This window comes from Nymphaea colorata, chromosome 12 (genome assembly GCF_008831285.2).
Source record: "Nymphaea colorata isolate Beijing-Zhang1983 chromosome 12, ASM883128v2, whole genome shotgun sequence".
Classification (NCBI taxonomy): Eukaryota; Viridiplantae; Streptophyta; class Magnoliopsida; order Nymphaeales; family Nymphaeaceae; genus Nymphaea; species Nymphaea colorata.
Genome location: NC_045149.1, coordinates 3,552,204 through 3,579,695, shown reverse-complemented (window position 1 = coordinate 3,579,695; position 27,492 = coordinate 3,552,204). Strand labels below are relative to the sequence as shown.

The 27,492-nt window shown below is 41.4% G+C and overlaps 1 protein-coding gene and 1 pseudogene across 6 annotated transcripts in view; one reads left to right on the top strand and one right to left on the bottom strand.

Moving 5' to 3' along the window:
• The window catches only part of LOC116265833 (MLO-like protein 11), a 64,862-nt gene that overhangs the window by 36,676 nt on the left and 694 nt on the right, over positions 1-27,492 (top strand). For 4 of the 6 annotated variants that reach the window (XM_050080825.1, XM_031646782.2, XM_050080824.1 and 1 more), the window contains 8 exons: positions 1,820-1,894; positions 2,186-2,271; positions 10,370-10,419; positions 10,532-10,572; positions 10,653-10,823; positions 10,928-10,963; positions 12,846-12,913; positions 13,009-13,069. In XM_050080825.1, the coding sequence (XP_049936782.1) occupies positions 1,820-1,894; positions 2,186-2,271; positions 10,370-10,419; positions 10,532-10,572; positions 10,653-10,823; positions 10,928-10,963; positions 12,846-12,913; positions 13,009-13,069 (588 nt within the window). Of the gene's footprint in view, positions 1-1,819; positions 1,895-2,185; positions 2,272-10,369; positions 10,420-10,531; positions 10,573-10,652; positions 10,824-10,927; positions 10,964-12,845; positions 12,914-13,008; positions 13,070-13,797; positions 14,073-27,492 lie in introns of those variants that run through there. The other 2 variants (XM_050080828.1, XM_050080826.1) reach the window with 2 other exon arrangements.
• LOC116265834 (actin-depolymerizing factor 2-like) lies at positions 14,267-15,854 on the bottom strand (annotated as a pseudogene).

Genomic DNA, 27,492 nt, shown 5'->3' with positions numbered 1-27,492 from the left:
AATTTATGATGACATTTTACATCCTTGGTCTATAGAAGTAATGGTGTCTGCGATATCCTGAAAATGAAATGTGTTAGCTGCATGAAAATTAATGTATGTGTTATGAAACGATCTCCCTACTGTGTTGTCTACCTGCTCGATCATGTCTTTTGAAGTTGTATGAATTTTAGGACGAGATCCTAGAGCATTATGAGAAGGGACAAAACTTTAGATTAATTCAAATCCAACACCCAGTCGTCCACTAGGTACTCCAACAACAAGACCATGAGACCAACTATGTCCTGCACCTCCTGCAGCTGCAATACCTTGTTCTCCTTTTGATCGAAGAACTGCCTCTTCTGTGCATGGAGCCTTACCCTTTATCTTGTGTGCTAGTCAAATCTGATCTTAAGCTAGCATCAGCAGTGTTGCAACACCTTGTTCTCCTTTTGATCGAAGAACTGCCTCTTCTGTGCATGGCGCCTTACCCTTTATCTTTTGTGCTAGTCAAATCTGATCTTAGCTAGCATCAGCATCCTCTTATTTGAGATCAATGTTTTCATCTTCGCTCTTAACTTCTGAGGTGCTCTACGTCCCATTTAAGCATCATTCATATCTTTTTCAATCTTATTTGCCTTTATAACGTTAATAATTTCCAGGCATTGATGTTGCACATATGGTGGCAATTTGTGAACCCATGCACACCACCATATTATCATGTTTTCCAATTAAATGGTGCCTAAAGTGAGAGATTCCTCTTGACATGACATTGTCATAGTAATTACATTTAACTTTTAACCGATCATTAGGATTCACCCTTAAACCCCATTGCCATTTAACTTCTAACTGATCATCAGGACTTACCCAATAAACCCCATTACCATGTGGGATTGGGAGCCAGATCTTTATAAATTGAATAAAAACCTATGGTAAATTTTAGAAAACAATAGAAATCTATGGTGAAAGTGAGAGATTTTGTGCCTTTTGTAGAAGAAACGCAAAAAGCCCCCTTTCATCAAACCCTGTGTCATATTGGTCATATCATATGATATGCTGGGTTGTTGTATGATAAAGCCGATACACCGACGATATGCATAGAAATTGTGCATTATAGGTGTATCCTATAGGTGTGGCCTATATGATATGTATAGTACATTACATGTCTATATTGTACGATATGGACAACGTTGGTCTATGTTATTTGTAGATAATTCACAATAGTTACTAAATATTAAAAGAAACTTCGAAAAGTTTCTATATACCAAAATCATTTCTTGTCTTAAGGAATGGGCAAACCACAATCCTTTCATTTTGGCATTTCTTTTTCCCATATAGCATGATTTTTCATTTTTTTTTCTTATTTTTCATATATATATATATATATATATATATATATATATATATATACATATATTGAAATCAGTCAGCTACCTTTATGGCTGGATTTTTTTATAGATGGAACTTGATGGCCTAACGATGAAAAGATTGATCCATGCATATATCTCTATTATAGCAGGAGACTTTGTGCGGCTAAAACCCATAAGGAAAGGTGCCTTCCATTGCTTAAAAACCTTGGCCAAGCAATTGGCCATCACTAATGTGCTTTTGTGATGGTTTTTAACGACACAAAATAAGAAAAGCCATGTGGCCACTTTGGTAACCATCTGATATCAATGCCTCTCTCTCTCTCTTTTTTCTCTCTCTCTCTCTATATATAGTTTTTACTTAGAAATGAATATGAGATCCTAGATCAAACCTTAGACCAGTAAAATGTTAACTAAATGAGACATATCTTTTCGGGGATTGTCTTTGTTGTTAATATTCATATCTGTGCATGCAGACTTGTTTTTTTCGGCAGTTTGGTCATTCGGTGGCACATGCTGATTATTTGACACTCCGCATGGGCTTTATTACGGTATGCGTACTGGAAAAAATCAATTATTTATAATTTATATGTTTTAGTTGTTTGATTGCATTGTATAATTTTGCATTTACATGCCTTTGTTTTGGTTAAGGATTAATCTAAACTTGACTAGCATCCGCTGATCTTTTTTCCATTTTTCTCTATAATCCTTTTAAGCCTTCTATTACCAATTTATGCTTCCAAGTAGGTCATGATTCACGCATCGACTTTGTCAATTTAGTTCTTTCCATTGATGAAAAATATCGGACATGAAGACTAATATTCTTTGTTTGTTTGTTTCAGAACCACAATCTTATGGCAAAATATGATTTCCACAGCTACATGATCCGTTCAATGGAGGAGGAGTTTCAAGTTATAGTTGGAGTAAGGTATGTATAACTTTCTTTCCTGTTCCTTGGAATCTATAAAAGAGGACACACTTTGAAGATATAGTAGTGCTTGCTTGATCTTTCAAAAAATGACATTTAGCCACCTAATGTTTGTGAATAATTCTCAAAGTGCCTGCTTTAGCCCACAACCTTCAAATTTATCCTTGTGTAGTGTGTGAAAAATCAATTTTGCCCTTGGTCAGTTTTTATTGACTTGTTCCTGTTACATAGAGGAGTCACCTATTCCTCTCCAAAATACAAAAAGGAAAAAGCTATACTAGAGCTTCCTACAAAACACCAAATAATACAGAAGAGGCCACAGGTTTCTTACTATTTTTGCGTAGATTTGTTCAGTACATCGGCTCCAGTATAAGTAGAGCCTCTAGAATTACCACATCTATATGCAGACAAATTACTTGCATTGGTGTCTGGAAATATCAAAGAAACCTTAATGTTCAACAAAACCCAAATGCCTTTAAGGGTGGGTCGGCCATAGAAATGAACCCTATCGAAAAGCTTTGACAAACAAAGCTCAAACTCTGCTCTCGCAAACTGAACTGAGGCATATGTTGAAGTGCTTGTTTGATCCAACATAACCGAACCTTGTGCTACAAGACAACATAGGCTTTTTGTTCTGCTGTTCGATTTGAGTGTACCAATCAAATGTCCTCTAGTGTACCAATCAAATGTCCTCCAAGAGGGCATTTAATGAGCCGTTCATGGGGCCAACTAGCCTCTACTTGCCACAAGGGGCTCTTATAGTTGTTGAGCAGCTAACCTTCAATGTCTATGAGTGGCTAGCAGCTTGACCTCTTAGTATCAATGCTGCAATTTACTTCCTCCATGTGCTTGTGCCCTTTCACCCCACTCCTGTGCATTCCTGTGTTGTGGTAGAGGTGCCCAGAGTTTTCGCCTCAGTGCTGCCTTGAACACCCTTGATGGCACTCAGTTGTCATAATGCTGATGTTGGCTACCCTAAGCTGCCTCTAGTTGCTATGCCTTGGCTCTATCCGGCATACTCGTAGTTGTCTTTGAGTTCTTGACCCATAGCTGGTGTTGTTATCGGCCCCTAGTCACGGCGAAACTCTTCATTCTTGTCTTGGCTAGTCTGCTTCGTGTCCTGCCCTCCTAGTCCATCCTTTGTTTAACCAAACCCCATACTCGCAACTGCCTAACCTGGTACTATTCTTGCTCATATATCTGGCCCATGGATGACTTTTGGGAAGTGTAGAAACACGAACCACAAGAAGAGAGCAGAGAAAGAACACACAATATACGTGGAAAAACTCAGAAAGAGGTGAAAAACCACGGAGAGGCTCTGACCTAGGGGCAAACCGCAACCCTAGGAGAGAGAAAATTATATTCACTTAATTCAACACTTACACATAAGTGACAATATATAGAGGGAGAGAGGAGAAGCTGCCTAGGGTACCGAGCCCGCGTCGGTACCCGCGCCCCATAGAACCGGGTCCAGATATGGACCCGGTTCACACAACAACATATTCTAACACTCCCCCTCAAGCTTGGCATACATGTCAAACATGCCAAGCTTGCTAACATTCTTTTCGAATGAAGAAGTACAAAGCCCTTTAGTTAGGACGTCTGCAACTTGATCTTCAGACTTCATATATGGCAGAATCAGCTCCTTTGAGTCAATGCGTTCCCGGATAAAGTGACGGTCAATCTCCACATGTTTGGTCCTGTCATGTAGAACTGGATTATTGGCAAGATTAATCGCAGACTTGTTGTCACAGTACATCTTCATTTTATCTTCCATTTCCACACCAATATCAGTCAAAAGGATCTTCAGCCACAGCATCTCTGTAACCCCCATTGCAACAGCCCTGTACTCAGCCTCAGCACTAGACCTCGAACATACTTCTTGCCTCTTACTTCTCCAAACAACTAGGTTACCTCCAAGAAAGATACAATACCCTGTAGTGGACCTCCTTGTGTCAGTGCAACCTGCCCAATCTGCATCTGAGTAGCCCTCAATAGTAAGTTTGTCTTGTCGAGTATACAGCAGTCCTTTTCCTGGGTCATTCTTCAGATATTCCAACACTCTTTCTGCACTCTTCCAGTGACAATCCGTGGGAGCATGCATAAATTGACTTAGCACATTTACCGCATACGTGATATCAGGGCGAGTTAGAGTAAGATAGATAAGCTTACCGACTAGCCTCTGATATCGCCCTTTTCCTTCCTCATCCAGAATAGTGCCCGTCTTGATACTTATCTTAGTCCCCGACTCCATAGGAGTAAGATAGGGCCTACAACCAAGTTTACCTGTCTCCTTTAGTAAGTCAAGAGTATACTTCCTTTGATTCATAACCAGCCCTGTCTCTGATCGAGCAATCTCTATCCCCAGAAAGTATCTCAGCTTACCCAGATCCTTGAGGTCGAATTCTTTAGCTAATCTCTCCTTCATCTTTCTGTTTTCTTCTTCATCACTGCCAGTGACAATCATATCATCAACGTAGACAAGGAGAAGACTCACCAGACCATCTCTCTGCATTATGAATAGGGTATGATCTCCATTTCCTTGCTTGTACCCAGTAGACTTCATAACGATCCTTAGTCTCTCAAACCAAGCTCTAGGCGACTGCTTCAAGCCATACAAAGCTTTCTTGAGGTGACAACATTTTCCCTCTTGAACATACCCGGGAGGCATGCTCATATAGACTTCTTCCTCCAGATGGCCGTTCAAGAACGCATTTTTAACATCAAGCTGGTCCATGCGCCACTTCCTGTGCACAGCAAGAGCAAGAATAACCCTCACGGTCTTCAACTTTGCAACATGGGCAAAGGTCTTAAGATAGTCGATCCCATACTTCTGGCTGAACCCCTTTGCAACCAGACGAGCTTTATATCGATCTACAGTGCCATCAGGTTTATACTTCACGTTGTACACCCACTTAGAGCCAACTAAGTGTGTCCCTTTAGGGATATCAACAACTTCCCATGTTTTGTTCTTAGCTAACGCACCCATCTCCTCCGTCATAGCATGTAACCACTTGGGATCATCCTTAGCATCATCCACCGACCTGGGAATAACAACTTTGGATAAGGTTGTGATAAAACATTTGTAATTTGTACTGAGCTTAGCATAGGAAACAAATCTCTGAATAGGGTGAGAAGTACATGACCTGGTGCCTTTGCGCAAAGCAATGGGGAGCTCTTCATTCGATGGACTTGGGTCATCCGGGGAGATCACAGGATTGGGATTGGTTCTATCCTCATCACCAACATCTTCCACTGTAGCTTTCTCCTTTCTGACATAAACCTGGCCAAACAAGTGATCCCGGGCAACAGTGGGCTGAGCATCCACCGTGACCCCTTCTATATGACTGCCCTTCTCATTACTGACCGTGACCGTGTCAATCACACTGGGACTAACCTTGTAGTCCAAAAACTCCATAAACTGAATCAGCTGATTAGAGGAATACTCTTCCCCTTTGTTCCCAAGACACTCCCCCTGAAGAGGATTCACCGGAAAATACGACTCATGTTCATGAAATGTGACATCCCTCGAAACATACACTTTGGAAGTAGTGGGATCCACACATTTGTACCCCTTCTGAGTGGAAGAGTACCCCAAGAACACTCCTTTAATAGACCGGGGATCAAGTTTTTTGAGAGTAGGGCTATGATTATGCACAAAACAACTGCACCCAAAGACACGAGGAGTAAGAGGCCACGGATTCTGAGTGGGCCACAGGGTAGAATAAGGAGACTGACCATCCAACACCCTAGTAGGCATACGGTTAATGAGGTGTGCACTAGTGAGAAGTGCATCACCCCAATACCGCTTCGGGACATGGCGTTGGAACATAATGGCCCGGGTAACATTCAAAAGATGACGATTTTTACGTTCAACTATACCATTTTGAGGAGGGGTATAACTACAAGAGGTTTCATGAACAATACCCTTGCCTTTCAAGAAATCATCAAGGGATTGAGAGACATATTCCCTAGCATTATCCGTACGGAAAGCTTGAACAGTTGTATGAAATTGAGTCTCAACAAAGGCAACAAAGTTTTTCACAACTGCTGGAACCTGACTACGTTCTCGCAACAAGTACACGAACGTACATCTAGAGTAATCATCAATAAGCGTCAAAAAATAGTGACAACCATCACACGTGGGTACTCCAGAAGGACCCCAAACATTGGAATGAACTAAGGCAAACGGATGAGTGGTTTTATTCAATGAGATAGGGTACGAAGCCCTGACATGTTTAGCCAATTGACACACTTCACAAGCGAAGGAGTCAATGGAGACAAAAGCAAACAAATGAGGAAACTTCTTTATTAACTGGAATGGGAGATGTCCAAGACGCTCGTGCCATCGCAGAACAGTAGATCTATCATTCACACCAGACAAGTGACCACTCGTGGCAGAAATCAATGCTGAAGCAACTTGCACCGGCAGTCTGTAGAGCCCATCAGTAACCGAACCAATCCCAATCTTCTTTCCCGTCACCAAGTCCTGTAGGGAACAGTGATCAGCAGAGAAAATCAGATTACAGTTTAATTCTTTAGTAATACTGCTGACAGAGAGTAAGTTCATAGGAATATTTGGAACATGCAGGGCATTGTGGAGACGGTATTTGTTCAACAGGGACAAGCTCCCTTTCCCAGCCACAGAGATAGAAGACCCATCTGCCATAGACACGCGTTGCTTGCCAGAGGAAAGTTGATATTCTTGAAAGAGTTTAGAGTCCCCTGTCATGTGGTGAGTGGCTCCACTATCAACAATCCAATCACCAAGAGAAGGGTTACCTTGATCAGTCGAGGCAACGAGGGCTTGGGCTAGCTGAGCCCCTTCAGACGTGGAGGACTCCTCAGGGGTAGTAGATAGGCGGCTGATGTACGCCTGTAGCTCCTTGAGTTGAGCAGGGGACAGCTTGGACTTTGCACCACTAGAAGAATTGCTCTGACTGGAATCAGACACAGAAGGGCTACGCTCCAGTCTCTTCTCGGGATGAAGATCCCAACAGAAATCCACCGAATGCCCCAACTTGTTGCAATGAGTGCAATGCCGGGCAGGACGCTGCCCCGTCCCAGAGGCACGGCTGACAAAGGCAGAAGGGCCATGACCGTTGTCAAGATGCATCGCCTGGCGACGTTGTTCTTCAGACTCAACTCGAGCATATACTTCCTCTATCCCCGGAATCTCATCACCATTAAGAATCTGGCTACGAATAGACTCAAATTCATCCCGCAGGCCTCCCAGAAACAGAAACGTACGGTCCATCCATTCCTTTTCCCAGTAGAGGGAATGATCTGAACCGCACTTCCACTCATCAGTCACATGATAATCTAGCTCCTCCCATTTGGTCTTCAGGGCAGCATAGAAGGCAGCAACAGACAAATCACCCTGTGTCAGGGAGTAAATACTGCGTTTAATCTGATAGGTGCGCAGATGTCTCTTCTTGCGACCATACATCTTCGCAAGCACAGTCCACATATCAAAAGAGGTCGGCTTCCGCAGAATGAGGGGCTGGATATCGGAGGACACGGAGCTGATAATCCATACCTTCACTTGGCTGTCCTCCAACGCCCACGTTGCCCATTGAGGATCAGATTTGATGGGCGCAGGTTTGTCGCCAGTGATGTAAGAGAGACGCCCACGGCTAGTAATCCCAATCTCGAGAGCGGCAGACCAAGATAGGTAATTGTCCTTGGTCAAACGGATGGAGGTGACCTGGATCGACACGTTCTCAGTCTTGGAAGCACTGCCCGCGTCAAGAACGGCATCTTTTTGAGTCCCCAGCTCGTCTGCCATCACAAACACGCACACAGCAACAAGAGGCACAGCGGCGAGAACGAGGCAGCGGCGACTAGAATGAGGCAGCGGCGACGGGAACGATGGACGGCGGCGGCGTTCCTGGACGGCGTCAGCACTGAAACCAGCAACAGCGGCGGCGCTGGAAACGGCAACAGAGGCGGCGGCGCTGGAAACGGCAACGGAAACGGCGGAAAAAACTCTACTTGCACACCAACGATCTCACACGCGGTGGCTCTGATACCATGTAGAAACACGAACCACAAGAAGAGAGCAGAGAAAGAACACACAATATACGTGGAAAACCTCAAAAAGAGGTGAAAAACCACGGGGAGGCTCTGACCTAGGGGCAAACCGCAACCCTAGGAGAGAGAAAATTATATTCACTTAATTCAACACTTACACATAAGTGACAATATATAGAGGGAGAGAGGAGAAGCTGCCTAGGGTACCGAGCCCGCGTCGGTACCCGCGCCCCATAGAACCGGGTCCAGATATGGACCCGGTTCCCACAACAACATATTCTAACAGGAAGGTTCATATCTCCTAGTGAACAGACTGGCTACACCTGTCATGAAGGCACTTGACATCCACTTGCAGAATTTGAAAAAATTTAATGGAAAAAACTCAAGAAGAGAAAGAAATCAAATGTCTATACACTGGACCATTTGGTAAGACCCATTTTGAGAATGATTTGACTTGGATAAAGTATTAAAACAGGAACAGTAAGGGTTCCTCTAATGTGTTTGACCTAAAAACTCTTCTAGAATAAAAGGACAAAAGAACACACATTGAGAAGATACTTAAGGTATGATGAATGGTCTTACTTCACTGTCGAGAAATGGAAGAAGACTTCCATCTCCAAGCTTAGCTTAGACATGGCTTGCTCTTCTTTTTGGGTGTGAAGTACTGTCAAACCAACCAACAAGCATTAGCTCTCCTGGAAAAGGAGATGATCCAGCCGCACTTTTAGATGCTAGATATCTCATGCGTAGACTTGTTGAAGTAGTTCAACATATTGTTGTACGTAAAATGGATTGTGGAAGTGCCTGAGGCATTTCCATGAGTCTTAGACTGGTGATGACAGAAATCATTTTTATCCAAATGCTAATAGGCCATGTATTAGTGAACAATGGATATTTAGGTCATACCTTAAGTAATGTAAGAGTGTGGATCCTAAGCTGTCTTAGGGTTACCTTGGTGCAGAAGCTCTAGCTTGAATGCTGTTAGGGTGGTCAGAGATGCAAAAATTTAAGACCATCATTGTATTTTGAAGAGCAAGGCATTTCATTTAATCTGCCTTATTCTTTTGCTTTAGGGTTAATGGGGCTTTTATCAAATACAGGGTCATGGTCAAATTTATAGTCCAAGCTGCAACTACCAATGAGTGTTCAGGGTTTACCATAAGCTTAAAATAAATCTGTGCGGGAATTGCAGGAGCTTCCATGGGATTATCCATTTTCAAATATCCCGGGAGGGTTCTACATGCCACTAGGAAATATAGAATCTTTTGCATAACAGGAGAGGAAGCAAAGACACATAAAGTTCTAAGGTGAAAATCAAGCACGTAAACTTTTCTTTTTTTTTCATGTGTTTATCCTCTTTGAATGGTTGTTTAAGAATAAGTTTCATAACTTAGCTGTGCTTAATGATTTTCAGGACAATTTAATGTCTTTGTCGTGCATATTTTCTTTTATGAACCTTGTTATGCTGTTCGTATGAGGGAGTTGTTCATCCTCTAAGCCTTACAAGTCAATGATCTGGATTCTTATGCAATTGCGAAGGGAAGGGTTTCTGTTGTTCGAATAGGTTATTTTCCAGTTCATGGGAAAGTTGATTTTTATAATTTTCACTTCTGATTTTATAAAATTGTGCTTTCTTGAGGCAAAACATAACATACACTCTTTCAGATGAGATTATAGTTCCCTGTGTTTTGTTGCTGTCCTGTTCAGTTGCAAAATCCTTAAAGAGAAAAGGTCTAGAATCGGTGACTTTACATGTACTCATGGTATGGTGTATATTCCTGTTCTACTTCTTTTTCAGGTTTGCTATGGTTTACATCTTATGAACATGGAAAAATGATGCTGCCTATTCGTGTTCACATGTACTCCTTTTGATTCTATTCATTGATAGGGGCAAAATATACAGTTGAAGCAAAACATCTTGTTTCTCAAGCTTTCATAGAGCATGCATACTGTTCCATGTAAAGGAAATTGTCCTTGTCCATTTCAACTACTCTTTGGGTGTCACTTTTGATTTTATGTTCATCTGAAAATATGTGGCTGAGTGTTTTTGTTAAATTTCTCACAGCGCTCCACTTTGGGGATTCATTATTGCATTCATGTTGTTTAATATAAATGGTAAGAAACTGACTGAATGATTTTCCCCTCCTACTTCAGTTTATCCTCCATCAGCCACGGTTTTACTTATCAATCCTTTTCTAAATTATGTTACATAATTGTGTCCTTACAGGATCTAATCTTTATTTCTGGATTGCCATCATCCCAATTGTGGCAAGTATCTTCTGAAGTGTTAGATATTTCCATTACTGAAATTGACATATTGCATGACTGAAGGAAAGCTGAACTTGCAGCTTGTTCTACTGGTGGGGACGAAGCTGCAGCATGTCATTGCAACACTTGCTCTAGAAAATGCTGGCATCACAGGCTCCTTTAAATCATACAAAGTGAAGCCTCGTGATGATCTTTTTTGGTTCAGGAAACCAGAAATGCTTCTGTCGTTGATCCATTTTGTGCTCTTTCAGGTGGGATAATCTATCTTTTATGAAATAGGTATAGTTTCAACTTCACTTGCTGTATTTGTAAACTAAGGATGCTGAAAGTTGAAACCTTGATGAATATTTTGCAGAATTCTTTTGAGCTGGCTTCCTTCTTTTGGTTCTGGGTATGTTTCAAAAGATCTGTCCTCATTTGTTTATATTCTTCAATAAATGATAAGCTTCTCCATGGTGCTTTTCGTTTCTTTTTGTTCCTTTTCTCTACTTGCTCTCTGAAGTACTGAATATAAAAGTCCCCTCCAATCTTACCAACCAAGTCCAAATGACTTGATAAATGGTCAAGAAACATCTCACAATTAGAAAAGTTCAAAAGAAATGGTCACAAGATGAAAAGTGCACTGAGGCACATCAAAAACTAAATATTATTATGAAGAAATATCAATAATCTAGCAAGGGACTGAAAAAAGTAGGTAAAAAAATCCCTTATTTTATATAATGGATGCAATGGCTAGTCACTGGACCAGCTCCGATGGCTCAAATAGAGCCATTGAAGCAGTCCAAGGGCTAGTCAAAGTCTGGCCAAAGACGAAACCGATCAGACTCAAAAACATAAAAAATAGAAAATACAGATACATAAATTCCTATATATATATATATGTATATATATATATGGAGAGAGAGAGAGAGAGAAATTGGTAAAAACCAGACACTTAGGTCAGGGATAAAAGACCCATTGAATTTTTGTTAAAAAACTATTTTAAATAAAATATAAACATCTTAATATGTTTATAAAGACTATTTTGATATAAAACATGCTTTGATTCAAGTTGTTTTAATGAAAAATGTTGATTTTTATATTATCATGTCATGGGGGTCGTTCATTTTTTCTTATTATAAAAACACCATTAAAGTCTAACAAATGATCAACTTAGTATATATTTTGCATCAACCCATTCTTAAGATCATATCAATAAGGTTAGATTGCCAAAAAAAAAAACATTTTAAAAATCAAAATCAAAGGGTCTAGTTTTTATCCCTGACCCCAGTGTCTGGTTTCTACCAATCACTCATATATATATATATACACACACACACACACACACACACACACACACACATATATATATATATATGGTTTTATAACACCCCTCTCAAAGTTATAGTGTCACAACCAAGAGTCTGTTCAATAAAAGGGTGAATATGCGAGCACAAAGTGCTTTCGGTGAAGAAATAAGAGAAATCAGCCAATTGATTTTCTATGGTCACACATGGTAAGTTCACAGCTTTCTTGAGATATTTTCCTGTATATGATTGTTCAAATACAGCAAATGCAAGCACAATAGACTAGGAAAAAGCTTTGCATTTTCATTATCAACATGAGTGCCATGTAGACGTAGCAGCAATACATGAGAGCACCATAAAAACACCAAAAAGGGAATACAATGTGTGGAGTGTAACCCTAAATTAAAGTCTACTTAAAACAATAATGGACTAAACTGCCGCCCTCAAGTTGTGCATGAGGTTTGACTCGATCCAAACCCAAACCTTAACTTAACAGCCCCCCTCAAGTTGTGCATGAGGTTTGATCATGTACAACTTGTTTTTCAGTTCCCAGAAATGATGCCCTGTGAAATCCTTGGTAAATAAATCACCCACTTGTTGAGACGTGGTGATGCAAGATGGAAGCATAACCAAATCTTGTAATTGGATCTAGTTAGATCTTCAGTACTTGTAAATGGATCCAGATCCAATTAGTAGTCAAAATCTGGTCAAAGACCAAAGTTGACCAGACTAAAAAAAAATAAAAAATAGAAAACATAAATGCATATATATATATATACGTACACACATAAATAATGTGTGTGTATATATATATGTATATATATATATATGTATGTATAAGACCAAAGTCAATCATACTTAAAATAAAAATAGAAAATACAAATACATAATTATATACACACACACATAGTGTGTGTGTGTGTGTATATATATGTTTCTATATTTACGTGGTTTTCCAACACTAACGGGGACCTTTTCTTATTGCAGTGGCAGTTTGGGTATGATTCCTGCTTTATAAGGAACCATCTACTGGTTTATATACGGCTGATACTTGGGTATTTGTCATATCTGTTCTCTGCCATATTAATGATAATTCTTTGTCACTTAGGTGCTTCTTTCAGCACTTATGCTTTTATAAATGATGTTACAGATTTGCAGGACAGTTTCTATGCAGCTACAGCACATTGCCTCTATATGCACTGGTTACTCAGGTAACTAGTGTTTGATGTGATATTCAGATTTTTCTGATAACCTCTACTGGTTGTCTATCCAAAAGCTGTGTGATTTTTCTGATAACCTCTACTGGTTTCACTTAGGGGCCGTTTGATGGCCTAGAAATATATTTTTGGAAATATATTTCTGGAAATATAGGAAATGGAAAAATGGAATGGAAAAAATCTTTCCGATTCCAATTTTGGGGTGTGTGTGATGACTCAGAAATATATTTCCAATTCTATATTTCTGAGTTTGATGGTATAGAAATATATTTCCAAATTTTTAGTTGTGAAATTGCACAAAGAACAACAATTACAATTATGTAACAACTAACTAAACTCAAGAAATGGGAAGCTACCTTTTCATTATGTTCACATGATGACAAATTCTCTCAATTCAACAACAAATTAATATTGACAATAAGCAAACTACATAGCCATTAGTCAGCTAACTCATTACGAGATCCACGTCATTCTAGAACAAAAAAATCAATTACAGGATCCACGTCATTCTAGAACAAAAAAAATCAAGTTAAAAGCTTAGCATTTAGTGTTAAGATGTGTTTATATTCAGTTTTAGGTTTAAGAGGGTACTTTTGTAATAACTTTTCCTTTAGATGTTTCTCTTGTAACTTCTCTCTCTCCTCTAGTCTATATAAAGAGGAGTTAGGGCAGATTTCGAGGTTAATCAAAGATTATTCTTTCTAATCTTATCATGGTATCAGAGCAGCAGCCGTCTCCTCCTCCTTGGCGTGCCGATTGAGCGGCGCCGCCCGCCGCCTGACCGCGCCCATCGCTGCGCTTCCTCCACCCGCTCGTGTCCACCCATCTCCGCCCGTCGCTGACCTCGCCACCCGACGCCTCTGCCAGTCGCTGTCCTGACCTCTCCGCCCGACGCCTCCGCCCGTTGCTGTCTTCTCCACCCGACGCCTCCGCCCGTTGCTGTCTTCTCCGCCCGACGCCTCCGCCCGTTGCTGTCTTCTCCGCCCGACGCCTCCGTCCGCTGTTGCAGTCATCTTCATGTCAGAAAGTGTGCAGATTGCGAAAGGCGATTTATGGTCTGAAACAGAGTCCTCGAGCTTGGTTTCAGAAATTGTCAGAGAATATTGAGAATGAGGGCTTCAGACGTTCTTCGGCCGACCATTCCCTCTTTGTCAAGAAGACTTCTACAGGTACGGTGATAGTTCTTGTTTATGTTGATGATATCATTGTTACAGGGGATGATGATCAGGGGATTTCCAACATCAAGAATGTCCTTGGACAACACTTTGTCACCAAGGACCTTGGTGAACTACGTTATTTCCTTGGTATTGAGTTTGCCAGAAATCAAAAGGGCCTTATCATGTGCCAGAGGAAATACGTTACTGATGTTTTGCAAGAGACAGGGATGCTGGGGTGTCGGCCTGCATCCACGCCTATGGATATCAATACCCGCTTGTATGATGATGATACTGAAGATGTTGATGCAAGACAGTATAGAGGGATTGTTGGGAAGCTCCTATACATCACTGTTACTCGACCTGACATTGCCTATGCTGTTAGCAGAGTGAGTCAATTTATGGATAAGCCCAAGAAAGTTCATTGGGATGCTGCTATGATGATTCTTAGGTATCTAAAGAATTCACCAGGAACGGGACTCTTCTTTCAGAATGGTACCTCACTCACTATATCTGTGTATGTTGATGCCGACTATGCAGGATGCCCCTCAGACAGAAAATCCACTACTGGATTTTGTGTGTTTATTGGATCCAACTTGGTTACATGGAAGAGTAAGAAGCAAACTGTGGTTGCCAGATCAAGTGCAGAATCTGAGTATAGAGCTATGGCTCAGGGTACTGCTGAAGTTATGTGGGTTAGATCCCTGATGTTGGATCTTACTGTCGAAGTGCCTCTTCCTATGCAACTGTTATGTGATAACAAAGCTGCACTGTTTATTGCTAATAATCCGGCTTTTCATGAAAGAACCAAGCATGTTGAAGTAGATTGTCACTATACTAGAGACATGATTCAAAAGGGGTTTGTAAGTACCTCACACATTTCAACTACAGGGCAAACGGCTGATATCTTTACTAAGGCTCTTGCAAGGGGACCATTCCAAAGCTGCTGTTCCAAGTTGAGCCTATTTGACATATACGCTCCAACTTGAAGGGGAGTGTTAAGATGTGTTTATATTCAGTTTTAGGTTTAAGAGGGTACTTTTGTAATAACTTTTCCTTTAGATGTTTCTCTTGTAACTTCTCTCTCTCCTCTAGTCTATATAAAGAGGAGTTAGGGCAGATTTCGAGGTTAATCAAAGATTATTCTTTCTAATCTTATCATTTAGCAACAGTACCAGACACTTGTATACAGACAAAAAACACAGAAAAATAAAATTCTATGGGTTTACAGTAGATACACAAATTCAAGCATTGATCTCATACATACAACTGCAACAAAGTCTAATTGGCACGACCTCTAATAACATCAAGGCCCATTTCAGTAGGGTCAGTTGCTTGCAGTTTAACCTGGATTCCATCAAGTTCTCTCTTGAACCTGTCCTTCCAACTAGCATACAACATCTTGCTAAATCATGAACAACATATCGGCACACATCTGTTCGCAGGCTTGCAGTGAAATCCTCATAGCTTTGGTTTGGCTCCTCAAGTTTCTCAACAATGACATGCTTGAGCTTCTCCTCAATCTTGAAAACTATGAAGCGATAAGTCTGTTTTGCCTTCAACTCTAAGAATTTCAGTTTGCAGTCATCATTGACTGCCATGCCTGATGCAGCATTGTCCTACATCACCAAAAGAAAATTGTTCAACATTGAGAATCATTCTGTTAGCTTATGAAGAACTAGTGTAGTGAATCAATATAATCAAGAACAAGTTTTCATAGACATTCTCAAAAAACAAATAAAAACTCGAATGATTGTAAATGGTAAAAACAGGGCGACTATGCTCAAACTTCAAACCCATGTGAGGTATACATGCTAAGGGATCACGACTTCACGGTTCAGGTATTGTTTCCGAAAGGTATACCTATCCAGCTTGCAGTGGAGCAACTTCAACATCTTCAATCACCAGGGGTTTGTTCGGTTCCCAAGCAACAGCAGCTTAACAAAAATTGCAACAACAATGACCATGTTCATCAAGGTAACCATGGTTTAGCACGTTCTACACAATCCACATACTAAAACAGGAAGAAAGAAAAGCCCAACGAACGAAAAGAATTGATAACCAACAGAGTACAATCCAGTCTCATATTCAACAGGGTGAAGATTTTTCTTTCTTCAATTTACAAGAAAGAAAAATCTTCCAAGCGGCGGAAATTAACAATTCAGGGAACACCTCAAGCAATTCAAAGATGCCCAAAAACGAAGGAATGAAAAACGAAAAGACAAAAGAAATGGAAGCATTAATGAACGAGCATTTGCAAATAGGGTTTTCTTCTTCCTTTGGCTCCCTAGAGTCATCAATGGCATCTTGACACCTAAGAACAAACTACCCAAATACCACAAATAAAGGAAAAGGAACAAATGAAAGGAATAAGGGCAGAACCTTTGCGGATGGTAACTTGGCCTTGAGTAGCCATGATCGAGGAAGAGAGAGCAAAAGCGAGGGGGAACAGACCCACTGCCAATACGTTATGGGATGACCCATCTGCGAACGAGGTGGGTGCTGCTCAAAACCCCTTCTTTAGGTAACAGTGGTGATACTGGTGGAAGAAACCAGAGAGAGAGAGAGAGAGAAAGATCTGCAATCTAGGGTTTGGAACGAAGTGGTAATCGAAATATGGAAGAGGTTTTCTGATCCTTTTCCCTTGTCCAGTTGCTTTTCTTCAGAAAATTGAGAGAGAGAGAAAAAGAGGCAGAAAGAGGGAGGAAGAGGGCTGGTGGGGTGATTCACTTTAAGAATGAGAAGAGGCAGCGGTCAAAGAGAGCCATTGACTGATACAGAGGCGAAGAGGCTTCCTTCCCTGTTGAGGCAGCAGCGGACGATGAAGATGAGAAAGGAAGACGAGGCAGCGTGAGGCAGCAGCGAGAAAGAAGATGAGAAGACGACGGGAACCCAACGCGAAGAGCCCTAATGGGCAAAAAATTAATTCTGGAAAAATGTTTCCACCCCTCCGGGCGGAAACATTTTTCCGGAAAAATCTTGCCGATTCCAGCCTCAACGGTCTCAAAAAAAAAATCTGCGTTTGATGATTCGGAAAAATTTTAAATTTTTGAATTTTTTTTCTCAGTGAACAGTATAATTCCAGGGCATCAAACGCCCCCTTACTGCATAAAGGCTGCTATCAAAATATGACAATTTCTGGTGAATGGCTGCTGTATTTAGGTCCCAACCTTTTATTAAAGAATAGAACAAACCAAAATTCTGTACAACATATACGTGGGTATTCACAAAATTGTGAGAATCCTGTTGTGGGATCTCCTTTGCAGATCTAGCTCAATCCAACTCATCTGTCTGCTAAGTCACATGGACACTTTATTTTTGCCACCGCACTCGCGTCGACATGACTCAAGTGTGGGTGCAGACGCACGTGCGGCTTCGACTCCTTCCACAATCGGTCAAGAAGAATTGGGTGTGTCAGCCGCACCCGATCATTTCTGTTCATTTTAGACACGCACCCGACTCGTGTTTCACTCGAGTCAGGTGTGGTCAACCCGTGTCGAGTCTATATGTGTCCTTTTTTTGTTTTTTAATTATTTTATTATAAGTATTGAAAAGGGGGTTAGGGCTTCGACTGAAGTCAATCGACCACCGGATCCCTTTGGAGTTCGGCCTTCCGTGTGTGCGTGGAGAGACTTGATAGACAACAATGATTTTCCGTCAGCCATAGGTGCGATGGTGACTTGAGATCGGCAGACTGTCTTCCAGCGGCGGCCATCAACCCTTCTATGGCACAAGGCAACCGGTGTTCAGTCCTCTATCCTTAGTTGGTTTACACTCGTCGTCTAAGTCTCTCTCTCAACCGTCCACCAACATTGTCTCAAGAGGTAAGCTCCACTGATAAGACTGACTCAGGTTTAAATGATGACTATTTTGTAGCAAATCTCCCTATTGCCATTCGCAAGGGCAAGCGACAATGTACATTACATCCTATTTCTAATTCTGTCTCTACTGCCCATCTGAGTACAAGTTTGGTGCAGTTTGATCAATCTCTATCCAGTCATGTTATCCCATCCTCTCACCATCACGCCTTGTTTGATCCACGTTGGCGACAAGCCATGCAGGAGGAAATGGATGCTCTTCTTTTTAGGGAGACTTGGGATTTGGTAGACCCCCCTACGGACTGTGATGTGGTTGGATCACGATGGGTATTCACCATCAACATCAAGTATCATTTTGATGGTTCAGTTGAAAGGTTCAAGGCCCGTCTTGTCGCAAAAGGTTATACTCAGACTTATGGTGTTGACTTCTTTGAGACATTTTCGCATGTGGCTCGGTTGGGCACTATTCGATTGATTATATCTCTTGCTGTCCAGCAAGAGTGGTCTCTTTTTCAGCTGGATATGAAAAATGCCTTTCTGTATGGAGACCTTTCTGAGACCGTCTATATGCAGCAACCACCTGGTTTTGAGCGACAGGGGGAGTGTTTCACGATTTGCAAATTAAAGAAGGCTATTTATGGACTTAAATAGAGTCCTCGTGCATGGTTCCAAAAGCTTACTGAAGTGTTATCTAAGTGTGGATTTTGCCGATCCCAGCTTGATCACTCATTGTTTATCAAGCGAGGCTCAACATGAATGGTGATATTGATTGTCTACGTAGATGATATTGTTCTTACCGGGGAAAATGATCAAGAGATAGCTCAAACAAAGGAGTTTTTACAGTAACATTTTGTTACAAAAGACCTTGGACAACTCCGTTATTTTCTTGGTATTGAGGTGGCTCGTAGTAGTAAAGGTGTTGTAGTGTCTCAAAGGAAATATGTTCTTGATCTTCTACAGGAAACGAGACTATTGGGGGCTAAACCTGCCACACTTTCCATGAATCCTCGCATTCATATACAAGATGATGACTCAGAGCCGTTTGACTCTAGATCTTACAGTTCTCTGATAGGGAAACTGTTATATTTGATTGTCACTCGTCCCGATATTAGCTTTGCCGTGAATAAGTTGAGCCAATTCATGGAAAAACCCCGAAAAGTTTACTGGGATGCAGCTCTAATGATTGTAAGATACTTGAAATCAGCCCCGGGAAAGGGGCTATGGTTCAAGAAAGGAGAATGTGTTGACATCGAGGCGTATAGTGATGCTGATTATGCTGGATCTGTAGATGACAGGAAGTCTACTACCGGTTTTTGTGTCTTTGTGGGCGGTAATCTTATTTCTTGGAGGAGCAAGAAGCAGAATGTTGTGGCTCGTTCTAGTGCTGAGTCGGAATATAGGGCTATGGCTCAAACTGCGGCTGAAATGTCTTGGGTTAGATCACTACTTGTAGAGTTGGGTGTCTTAGTGAATCTCCCAATGAAGATGTATTGTGACAACAAGGCAACTACATATATCGCTAACAATCCTGTCTTCCATGAGAGGACTAAATACATTGAAGTGGATTGCCACTATATTCGGGACTTAGTTCAAGGAGGAATTGTTAGCACTATTCATGTCTCCTCAGAAGATCAGGCAGCAGATATTCTCACTAAAGCTCTTCCCATAGGCGATTTCTTGAGATGTTGTAACAAGCTGAGCATGATTGATATATATGCTCCAGTTTGAGGGGGAGTGTTAAAGATGTAGAAGAGTTTTTCTGAAATATTAGAAAGTTAGGGAGGAGGTCTTTAAATAGTTTCTTATAGTTGTTGGACTACTTTTGTAAAGTCTCCAACCCTAATCTCTTTTAACGTTAATGATTATTCTTTTCGGCTCTCTCTCTCTCTCTTGTAACAATATACAAGTTTTGTTACTTGTATTATTGGTGCAGCCGTGTTCTACTTTCCAAACGTTAATTTCAATTTATGCTTTTGTATATATTGTAGAAACACACAATGAAAGAGGAAAACGAAGACAAAACACAAGATATACGTGGAAAACCTCAGGAAGAAGTGAAAAACCACGGAGAATCTCTAACCTAGGGGCAAAACCGCAACCCTAGGAGAGAAGATTATTTCCACTTAATCAACTAATTTACAATAAGTGGAGATTATAAGAGAGAGAGGTAGAGAGCCCTGCCTAGGGTACTGAGCCAGCCTCGGTATCCATGCCCATGGGACCGGGTCCATATCCGGACCCGGTTCCCTATTACAAGATATTCTAACACTCCCCCTCAAGCTTGGCATACATGTCAAACATGCCAAGCTTGCTAACATTCTTTTCAAATTGAGATGTACATAAGGCTTTAGTTAAAACATCTGCAACTTGATCTTCAGACTTCATATAAGGCAGGATCAATTCCTTTGAATCTATGCGTTCCCGTATGAAATGGCGATCTATCTCCACATGTTGGGTTCTGTCATGAAGGATAGGATTATTAGCTAGGTTAATCGCAGACTTGTTGTCACAATACATCTTCATCTTTTCTTCCATTTCAACCCCAATATCTGCTAGAAGAATTTTTAGCCATAACATTTCTGGAACCCCCATAGCAACTGCCCTGTATTCAGCCTCAGCACTGGATCTAGAACAGACTTCCTGCCTTTTACTCCATACCACCAGGTTACCCCCCAGAAAGATACAGTACCCTGTGGTAGACCTTCTAGTATCTGTGCACCCTGCCCAATCGGCGTCAGAGTATCCTTCAATATTCAGTTGGTCCTGCTGAGTATACAGTAATCCTTTCCCTGGGTCATTCTTTAGGTACCCCAACACTCTTTCTGCACTCTTCCAGTGACAATCAGTAAGAGCATGCATAAACTGACTCAACACATTTACAACATAAGTAATATCAGGGCGAGTAAGAGTAAGATAAATAAGTCTACCAACCAGCCTTTGATATCGTCCTTTTCCTTCTTCATCCAGGATGTTACTAGTTTTGATACTTATCTTGGTACCAGACTCCATTGGGGTTAGAAAGGGCCTGCATCCCAGTTTACCTGTCTCCTTTAGAAGATCCGGAGTGTACTTCCTTTGGCTCTTAACAAGTCCTGTCTTTGATCGAGCAATCTCTATTCCCAGAAAGTACCTTAATTTACTCAGATCTTTAAGATCAAATTCAGCAGCTAACCTCTCCTTCATCTTCCTTTTTTCTTCTTCGTCATCACCTGTGACAATCATATCATCAACATATACAAGAAGAAGGCTCACCAGACCATTTCTCTGCTTAATGAATAGGGTGTGATCACCGTTTTCCTGTTTGTATCCATTAGTCTTCATCACTACCCTCAGTCTTTCAAACCATGCTCTAGAAGATTGCTTCAGTCCATACAAGGCTTTCTTGAGATGACAACATTTTCCGCTTTCGGCATACCCAGGAGGCATGCTCATATAGACCTCATCCTCTACATGGCCGTTCAGGAATGCATTCTTGACATCAAGCTGGTCCATGCTCCACTTCTTTTGCACTGCTAGTGCTAAGATGACCCTCACTGTCTTCAGTTTAGCAACAGGAGCAAAGGTTTCAAGATAATCAATTCCATATTTTTGGCTGAACCCCTTTGCCACTAGGCGAGCCTTATACCGTTCCACAGTACCATCAGGTTTGTACTTCACATTAAACACCCACTTGGAACCAACTAAATGAGTCCCCTTGGGAATATCAACCACTTTCCAAGTGTTGTTCTTTGCCAAGGCATCCATCTCATCTGTCATGGCCTGTAGCTATTTAGGATCCTCTTTAGCATCTTCCACACACCTGGGAATCACAGACATAGACAAGAAAGTAATAAAGCATTTGTAATCTTTGTTGAGTTTCGCATATGAAACAAATCTCTGAATGGGGTGAGAAGTACATGACCTGGTTCCCTTGCGCAAGGCTATGGGAAGATCTTCATTTAGTGGACTTGGTTCATTCGGGGAACTCACAGGATTAGGATTGGTTATGTCAACATCTTCAAGCACATCTTTCTTCTTCCTGGTGTACACCTGGCCAAACAAATGGCCACGGGCAGTGGGCTGTTCATCCCCAGGGCCCCTTTCCACATGACTGTCTCTATCATCTCTGACTGTGTCTGCCACACTGTGACTAACCTTGTAGTCCAAGAACTCCATAAACTGAATCAGTTGGTTTGAAGAATACTCTTCCACACTGTTTCCTTTACACTCCCCCTGAAGAGGATTCACAGGAAAGTACGCCTCATGTTCATGAAAGGTAACATCCCAGGAGACATAAATTTTGGAAGTGGTAGGATCAATACATTTGTATCCCTTCTGAGTTGAGGAATACCTCAAGAAGACAACTTTGATAGACCGAGGGTCAAGCTTCTTGAGGGTTGGACTGTGGTCATGGACGAAACAAATACAACCAAACACCCGAGGAGTAAGAGGCCAAGGGTTATGAGTGGGCATGAGCACAAAATAAGGGGAACGACCATTCAACACACGAGTAGGCATACGATTAATTAGGTGGGCACTAGTGAGAAGAGCATCACCCCAGTAGCGTTTAGGAACGTGTCTATGAAACATAATAGCCCGGGTGACATCTAATAAATGGCGATTTTTCCGTTCAGCCACGCCATTTTGGGGAGGTGTGTAACTACATGACGTCTCATGAACAATACCCTTGCTCCTCAAGAAGTCATCTAGGGATTGGGAGACATACTCTCGAGCATTATCAGTGCGGAAAGCCTGAACAAATGTCTGAAATTGAGTCTCAACAAATGCAACAAAATTTTTGACAATGACGGGAACTTCACTACGTTCTTTCAACAGGTACACGAACGTACAACGGGAGTAGTCATTAATAAGAGTCATAAAGTAATGAAAACCACGACAAGTGGGTACTCCCGAAAGACCCCAAACATCAGAGTGAACCAAAGCAAACGGACGGGTGGTTTTATTGAAAGAAATAAGGTACGAAGCCCTAACATGTTTAGCCAACTAACACACTTCACAAGTGAAGGAGTCCATGGAAACAGAAGTAAAAAGCCTAGGAAACAACTTCTTAATCAACTGGAATGGGAGATGTCGAAGCCGCTCGTGCCATCGCATGATAGTAGATCTGTCCTCCACGCCTGACAACTGTCCACTAGTGGTTGAAATGAGAGCAGAAGCAACCTGCACGGGCAGTCTGTAGAGTCTATCAATAACCGAACCAATCCCAATCTTCTTCCTCGTCACCAAGTCCTGTAGGAAACAACGATCAGCAGAGAAGATTAGATTGCAATTGAGTTCTTTGGTAATACTGCTGACAGGTAACAGATTCACAGGAATATTGGGAACATGGAGAGCATTATGAAGACGGTATTTATTCAACAAGGACAAACTCCCTTTTCCAGCCACAGAAATAGAAGACCCATCAGCCATAGACACGCGTTGCTGCCCGGAAGACAATTTGTATTCTTGAAACATCTTAGGGTCCCCTGTCATATGATGCGTAGCCCCACTGTCAACAATCCAATCACCAAGTGAGGGATTACCTTGATCGCTTGTGGCAACAAGAGCTTGAGCTAACTTAGCTCCCTCGGACGTGGAAGTTTCCTCTTGCGTAGTAGATAGCCGGCTGATATAAGCTTGCAATTCCTTGATTTGATCGGAGGAAAGCTTTGATTTTTCAACAATTGACGAACTACCCTGACTAGAGTCAGGCACAGAAGGACCCCGCCGACTAGAAGGAGGACGACCACGAACAAGTCTCTTCTCAGGATGAATATCCCAACAGAAGTCCACAGAATGCCCCAACTTGTTACAATGACTACAACGTCGAACAGGACGCTGTCCAGTCCCTGAGGCACGGCTAACAAACGCTGAGGGGGAACTCTCATGACTGGAGTCAATATGCATCACCTGACGTCGTTGTTCTTCAGATTCCACCCGAGCATACACTTCCTCAATCCCAGGGATCTCATCACAGTTGAGAATTTGACTCCTAATGGATTCAAATTCATCACGCAGACCTCCAAGAAAAATAATAGTCTGGTCCATCCATTCTTTTTCCCAGTACAAGGCATGATCAGAACCACAATTCCAGTCATCATTCACATGATAGTCCAGTTCCTCCCATTTAGTTTTCAGGGCTGCATAGAAGGATGCCACAGACAAGTCACCCTGTTTAAGGGAGTAGATGCTACGTTTAATCTGGTACGTACGCAGGACTCTTTTCTTACGACTATACATCCTCGCAAGCACAGTCCACATATCATAGGCGGTCGACTTTCGCAAAATAAGTGCCTGAATATCAGCAGAAACAGAGCTAATGATCCACACCTTAACTTGACTGTCTTCTAATGCCCAAGTCGCCCATCGAGGATCTGTTTTACTGGACGCAGGTGTCTCTCCCGTGATATAGGAAAGACGACCGCGACTAGTTATCCCTATTTCGAGGGCAGCAGACCAAGAGAGATAGTTGTCTTTATTCAGCCGAATGGAGGTGACTTGAACCGGCAAGTTTTCACTTTTGATATTGCTGCCCGTGTCAAAAGTCACATTGGACTTGGGCGTCATCTCTCCAGCCATAACAACCAAAATGAATCCACCGGTCAGAGAAAAAAAAAACAGATCTATGGAGAAGAACCCGGGCAGCGACAGGCGGGATCTCCGGCAAGAGGCACAGGGCGGAGATCAGGCCAGGCGACAGCGAGAGGCGTCAAACAGCGGCGAGACTAAGGGCGACGCTAGGCGGAGGCAGACCGGCGGAAGACGATGCAGACGGCGGAAACAGACCGGCGGAAGCAGTCGATGGAAGTAGCAAACGATGCCAAGAGCGCAGGGCCAGGTCGCCGGACGGTGCAGAAACCCACGGCAACAGGGACACGACAGAACCCCATGGAAACAGAGACATGGCGACAGAAGCAGGGTGCGTCGAGCGACGGGCGAGTCGTCGGGTGCGTCGGGCGAGGAGCGTCGGTCCAGGAGAAGAACCCATCAGAGTCGGGCGGTGAACGGTGACAGAAACCGATGAATAGTGACGGGCGATGAACAGTGACTGGAACGAGTCCCCTCCAACACGAACACAAGCGAACGACCAACCAGGAACGCCGAAACTTCACGGCTCTGATACCATGTAGAAACACACAATGAAAGAGGAAAATGAAGACAAAACACAAGATATACGTGGAAAACCTCAGGAAGAGGTGAAAAACCACGGAGAAGCTCTAACCTAGGGGCAAAACCGCAACCCTAGGAGAGAGAAGATTATTTCCACTTAATCAACTAATTTACAATAAGTGGAGATTATAAGAGAGAGAGGTAGAGAGCCCCGCCTAGGGTACCGAGCCAGCCTCGGTATCCATGCCCATGGGACCGGGTCCATTTCCGGACCCGGTTCCCTATTACAAGATATTCTAACATATATGTTAGTATGTTATATTACTAAGTTACAGTATTTACCGTATATAATATATGCTGTTCTAAACTTCTAATATGGTCGTATGCATTATGTTCTATACATTAATAACTTAAAAGACTCTTTAAATTGTTGATTTGCAATTTCAAATTATGTTATTTGATAATTTTGTTGTTTGTAGATAAATTTGGTATATATATATATATATATATATATATATAATAAATTGATAATAATAATAAAAAAATATTCTCACTGCACCACCGCACTTAAATTTTTTGAGATGTGTCGCTTTGACACCCACACCGGCACCCGGACCTATGTGACATAGCCTGTCTGTGTAGTGTGTACCTAATGGTGTTTGTGTCTGATTGTGTATTCAAAATGTATGTTGTGCAAGTTAGACCAAAAAATGTTCCTGATAAGTAGCAAATCTATGCCTATCCTTCAATAGATCCTTCCACCCTTTCTGCTTCCTATTGTTAGATAGACATCCACCATAGTTTTCAGGCCCTTGTCTAGCAGTTGCATTTCCAGCATGAGCAGATCAATTCTCATCCTATTTATTAATATGAGAAGAGGCCTCTCCTTCCCCAATTGGCTCACAGTATTGTTTTCCCATTTGATTGTCACAGTTTAAATAATTATCTCTCCCACTTTCTGGTCTTACCAATTTGGCCATTTTCTCCAATTCTGCTTTGGACTGAAACTCAGTTTACATGTTTTCTGCACACTTCTTACACTTGTTGGTAGACACATGGCCGTCTTAATGCTTCTGTTCAGTTTGTTCATATAGGCCCAAGTCCAACCCTGAAATGAAGTTATCCAGCAGGAGTGTATTAATTTGTTTCCCTGTGTTCTTGTCCATCTTTAAGATTCGCTTTGATCGAACGGTATGTGACAACGTCACAAATATCGTTCTCGGTTTTTAATGGCAAAGTTGTTTTTTTTAGGAAAATCTCAGGAAAAACTCGGAAAATTTTTAAAAATAAAAAAATTAGGTATAAATGAAGTAAACGAGAAGCTAATAGGAAAACATAAATAAAACTATATAACAGTGATAAAAGGAATGTTTTAATGATAATAAGATGATGAAAATAATTTAGTTTAAGTTTATATTCGAGTCCATGATAATATCAATGCTAAAAATTAGAAAAATAAAAAAATTGGGGAAAAAATCGCAAGAAAAATGTGATACTAACGTCATAAATATTTTCCCATTTTTTTTCAAAATATCGTGATTTTTTCCCCTTTAAAAATTGGTATGTGATTCCTTACACTTCAAATTTTATAATTACGTATCTCCAAATATTGGCTGCAACATGCCATCTCAGAATAAGTGAAATGATTTCTTTGGACCTTCTTCATAGAAGGTATATCTCTCTATAATTTTGGGGTTTCCCTTCTGTTGACGTTCTGCTTTCACAGCTTAAATATGAACATGGGGTTTCTCTGTGGTTAGTGTTTTCTGCCTATCCATTTTCTCCGTCTCGATCACATCTTTGGCTCTGATTTCCCATGCATATAATTCTCTGGAAAATTTTCTTTTCTGTGGCAGCATTAATATGAGATTTTGACAACTTCAAAAATTATGAGCTCTGGCCCTATTCATGCTTATTTGTTGGGTAAAATAGCAAAAACACTTCCTTGTAAATTCCAGTAACATATCAAGAATCAGTATGAGAGAGAGAGAGAGAGAGAGAGAGAGAGAGAGAGCTTCTAATGCACATATTAGCTCTAACATTCCCCTTCTTTTCTCTGAACTATGAAAGCACACCCATCTTGTTTTTTCATTCGAATAAAATTATTTTAACTCATGATGGATAATAAGATATTTTCTGTACTAGTCAGTATGGGTCAAACTGACTACAAACATATACAGGCATAAACTTGGACTGCATAAGAAAAGTAGGTTTCTCTTTGAAATACTTGTTAAACAGCATGGAATCGAGCTATTGAGGAAATCTATTTATGTATGTAGTACGTAGCTTTAGGAAGATGAGATGCACAATAAAGGTGCTTCTTTTTCAGCGTGGACTGGAGCACGACCCTAAATAG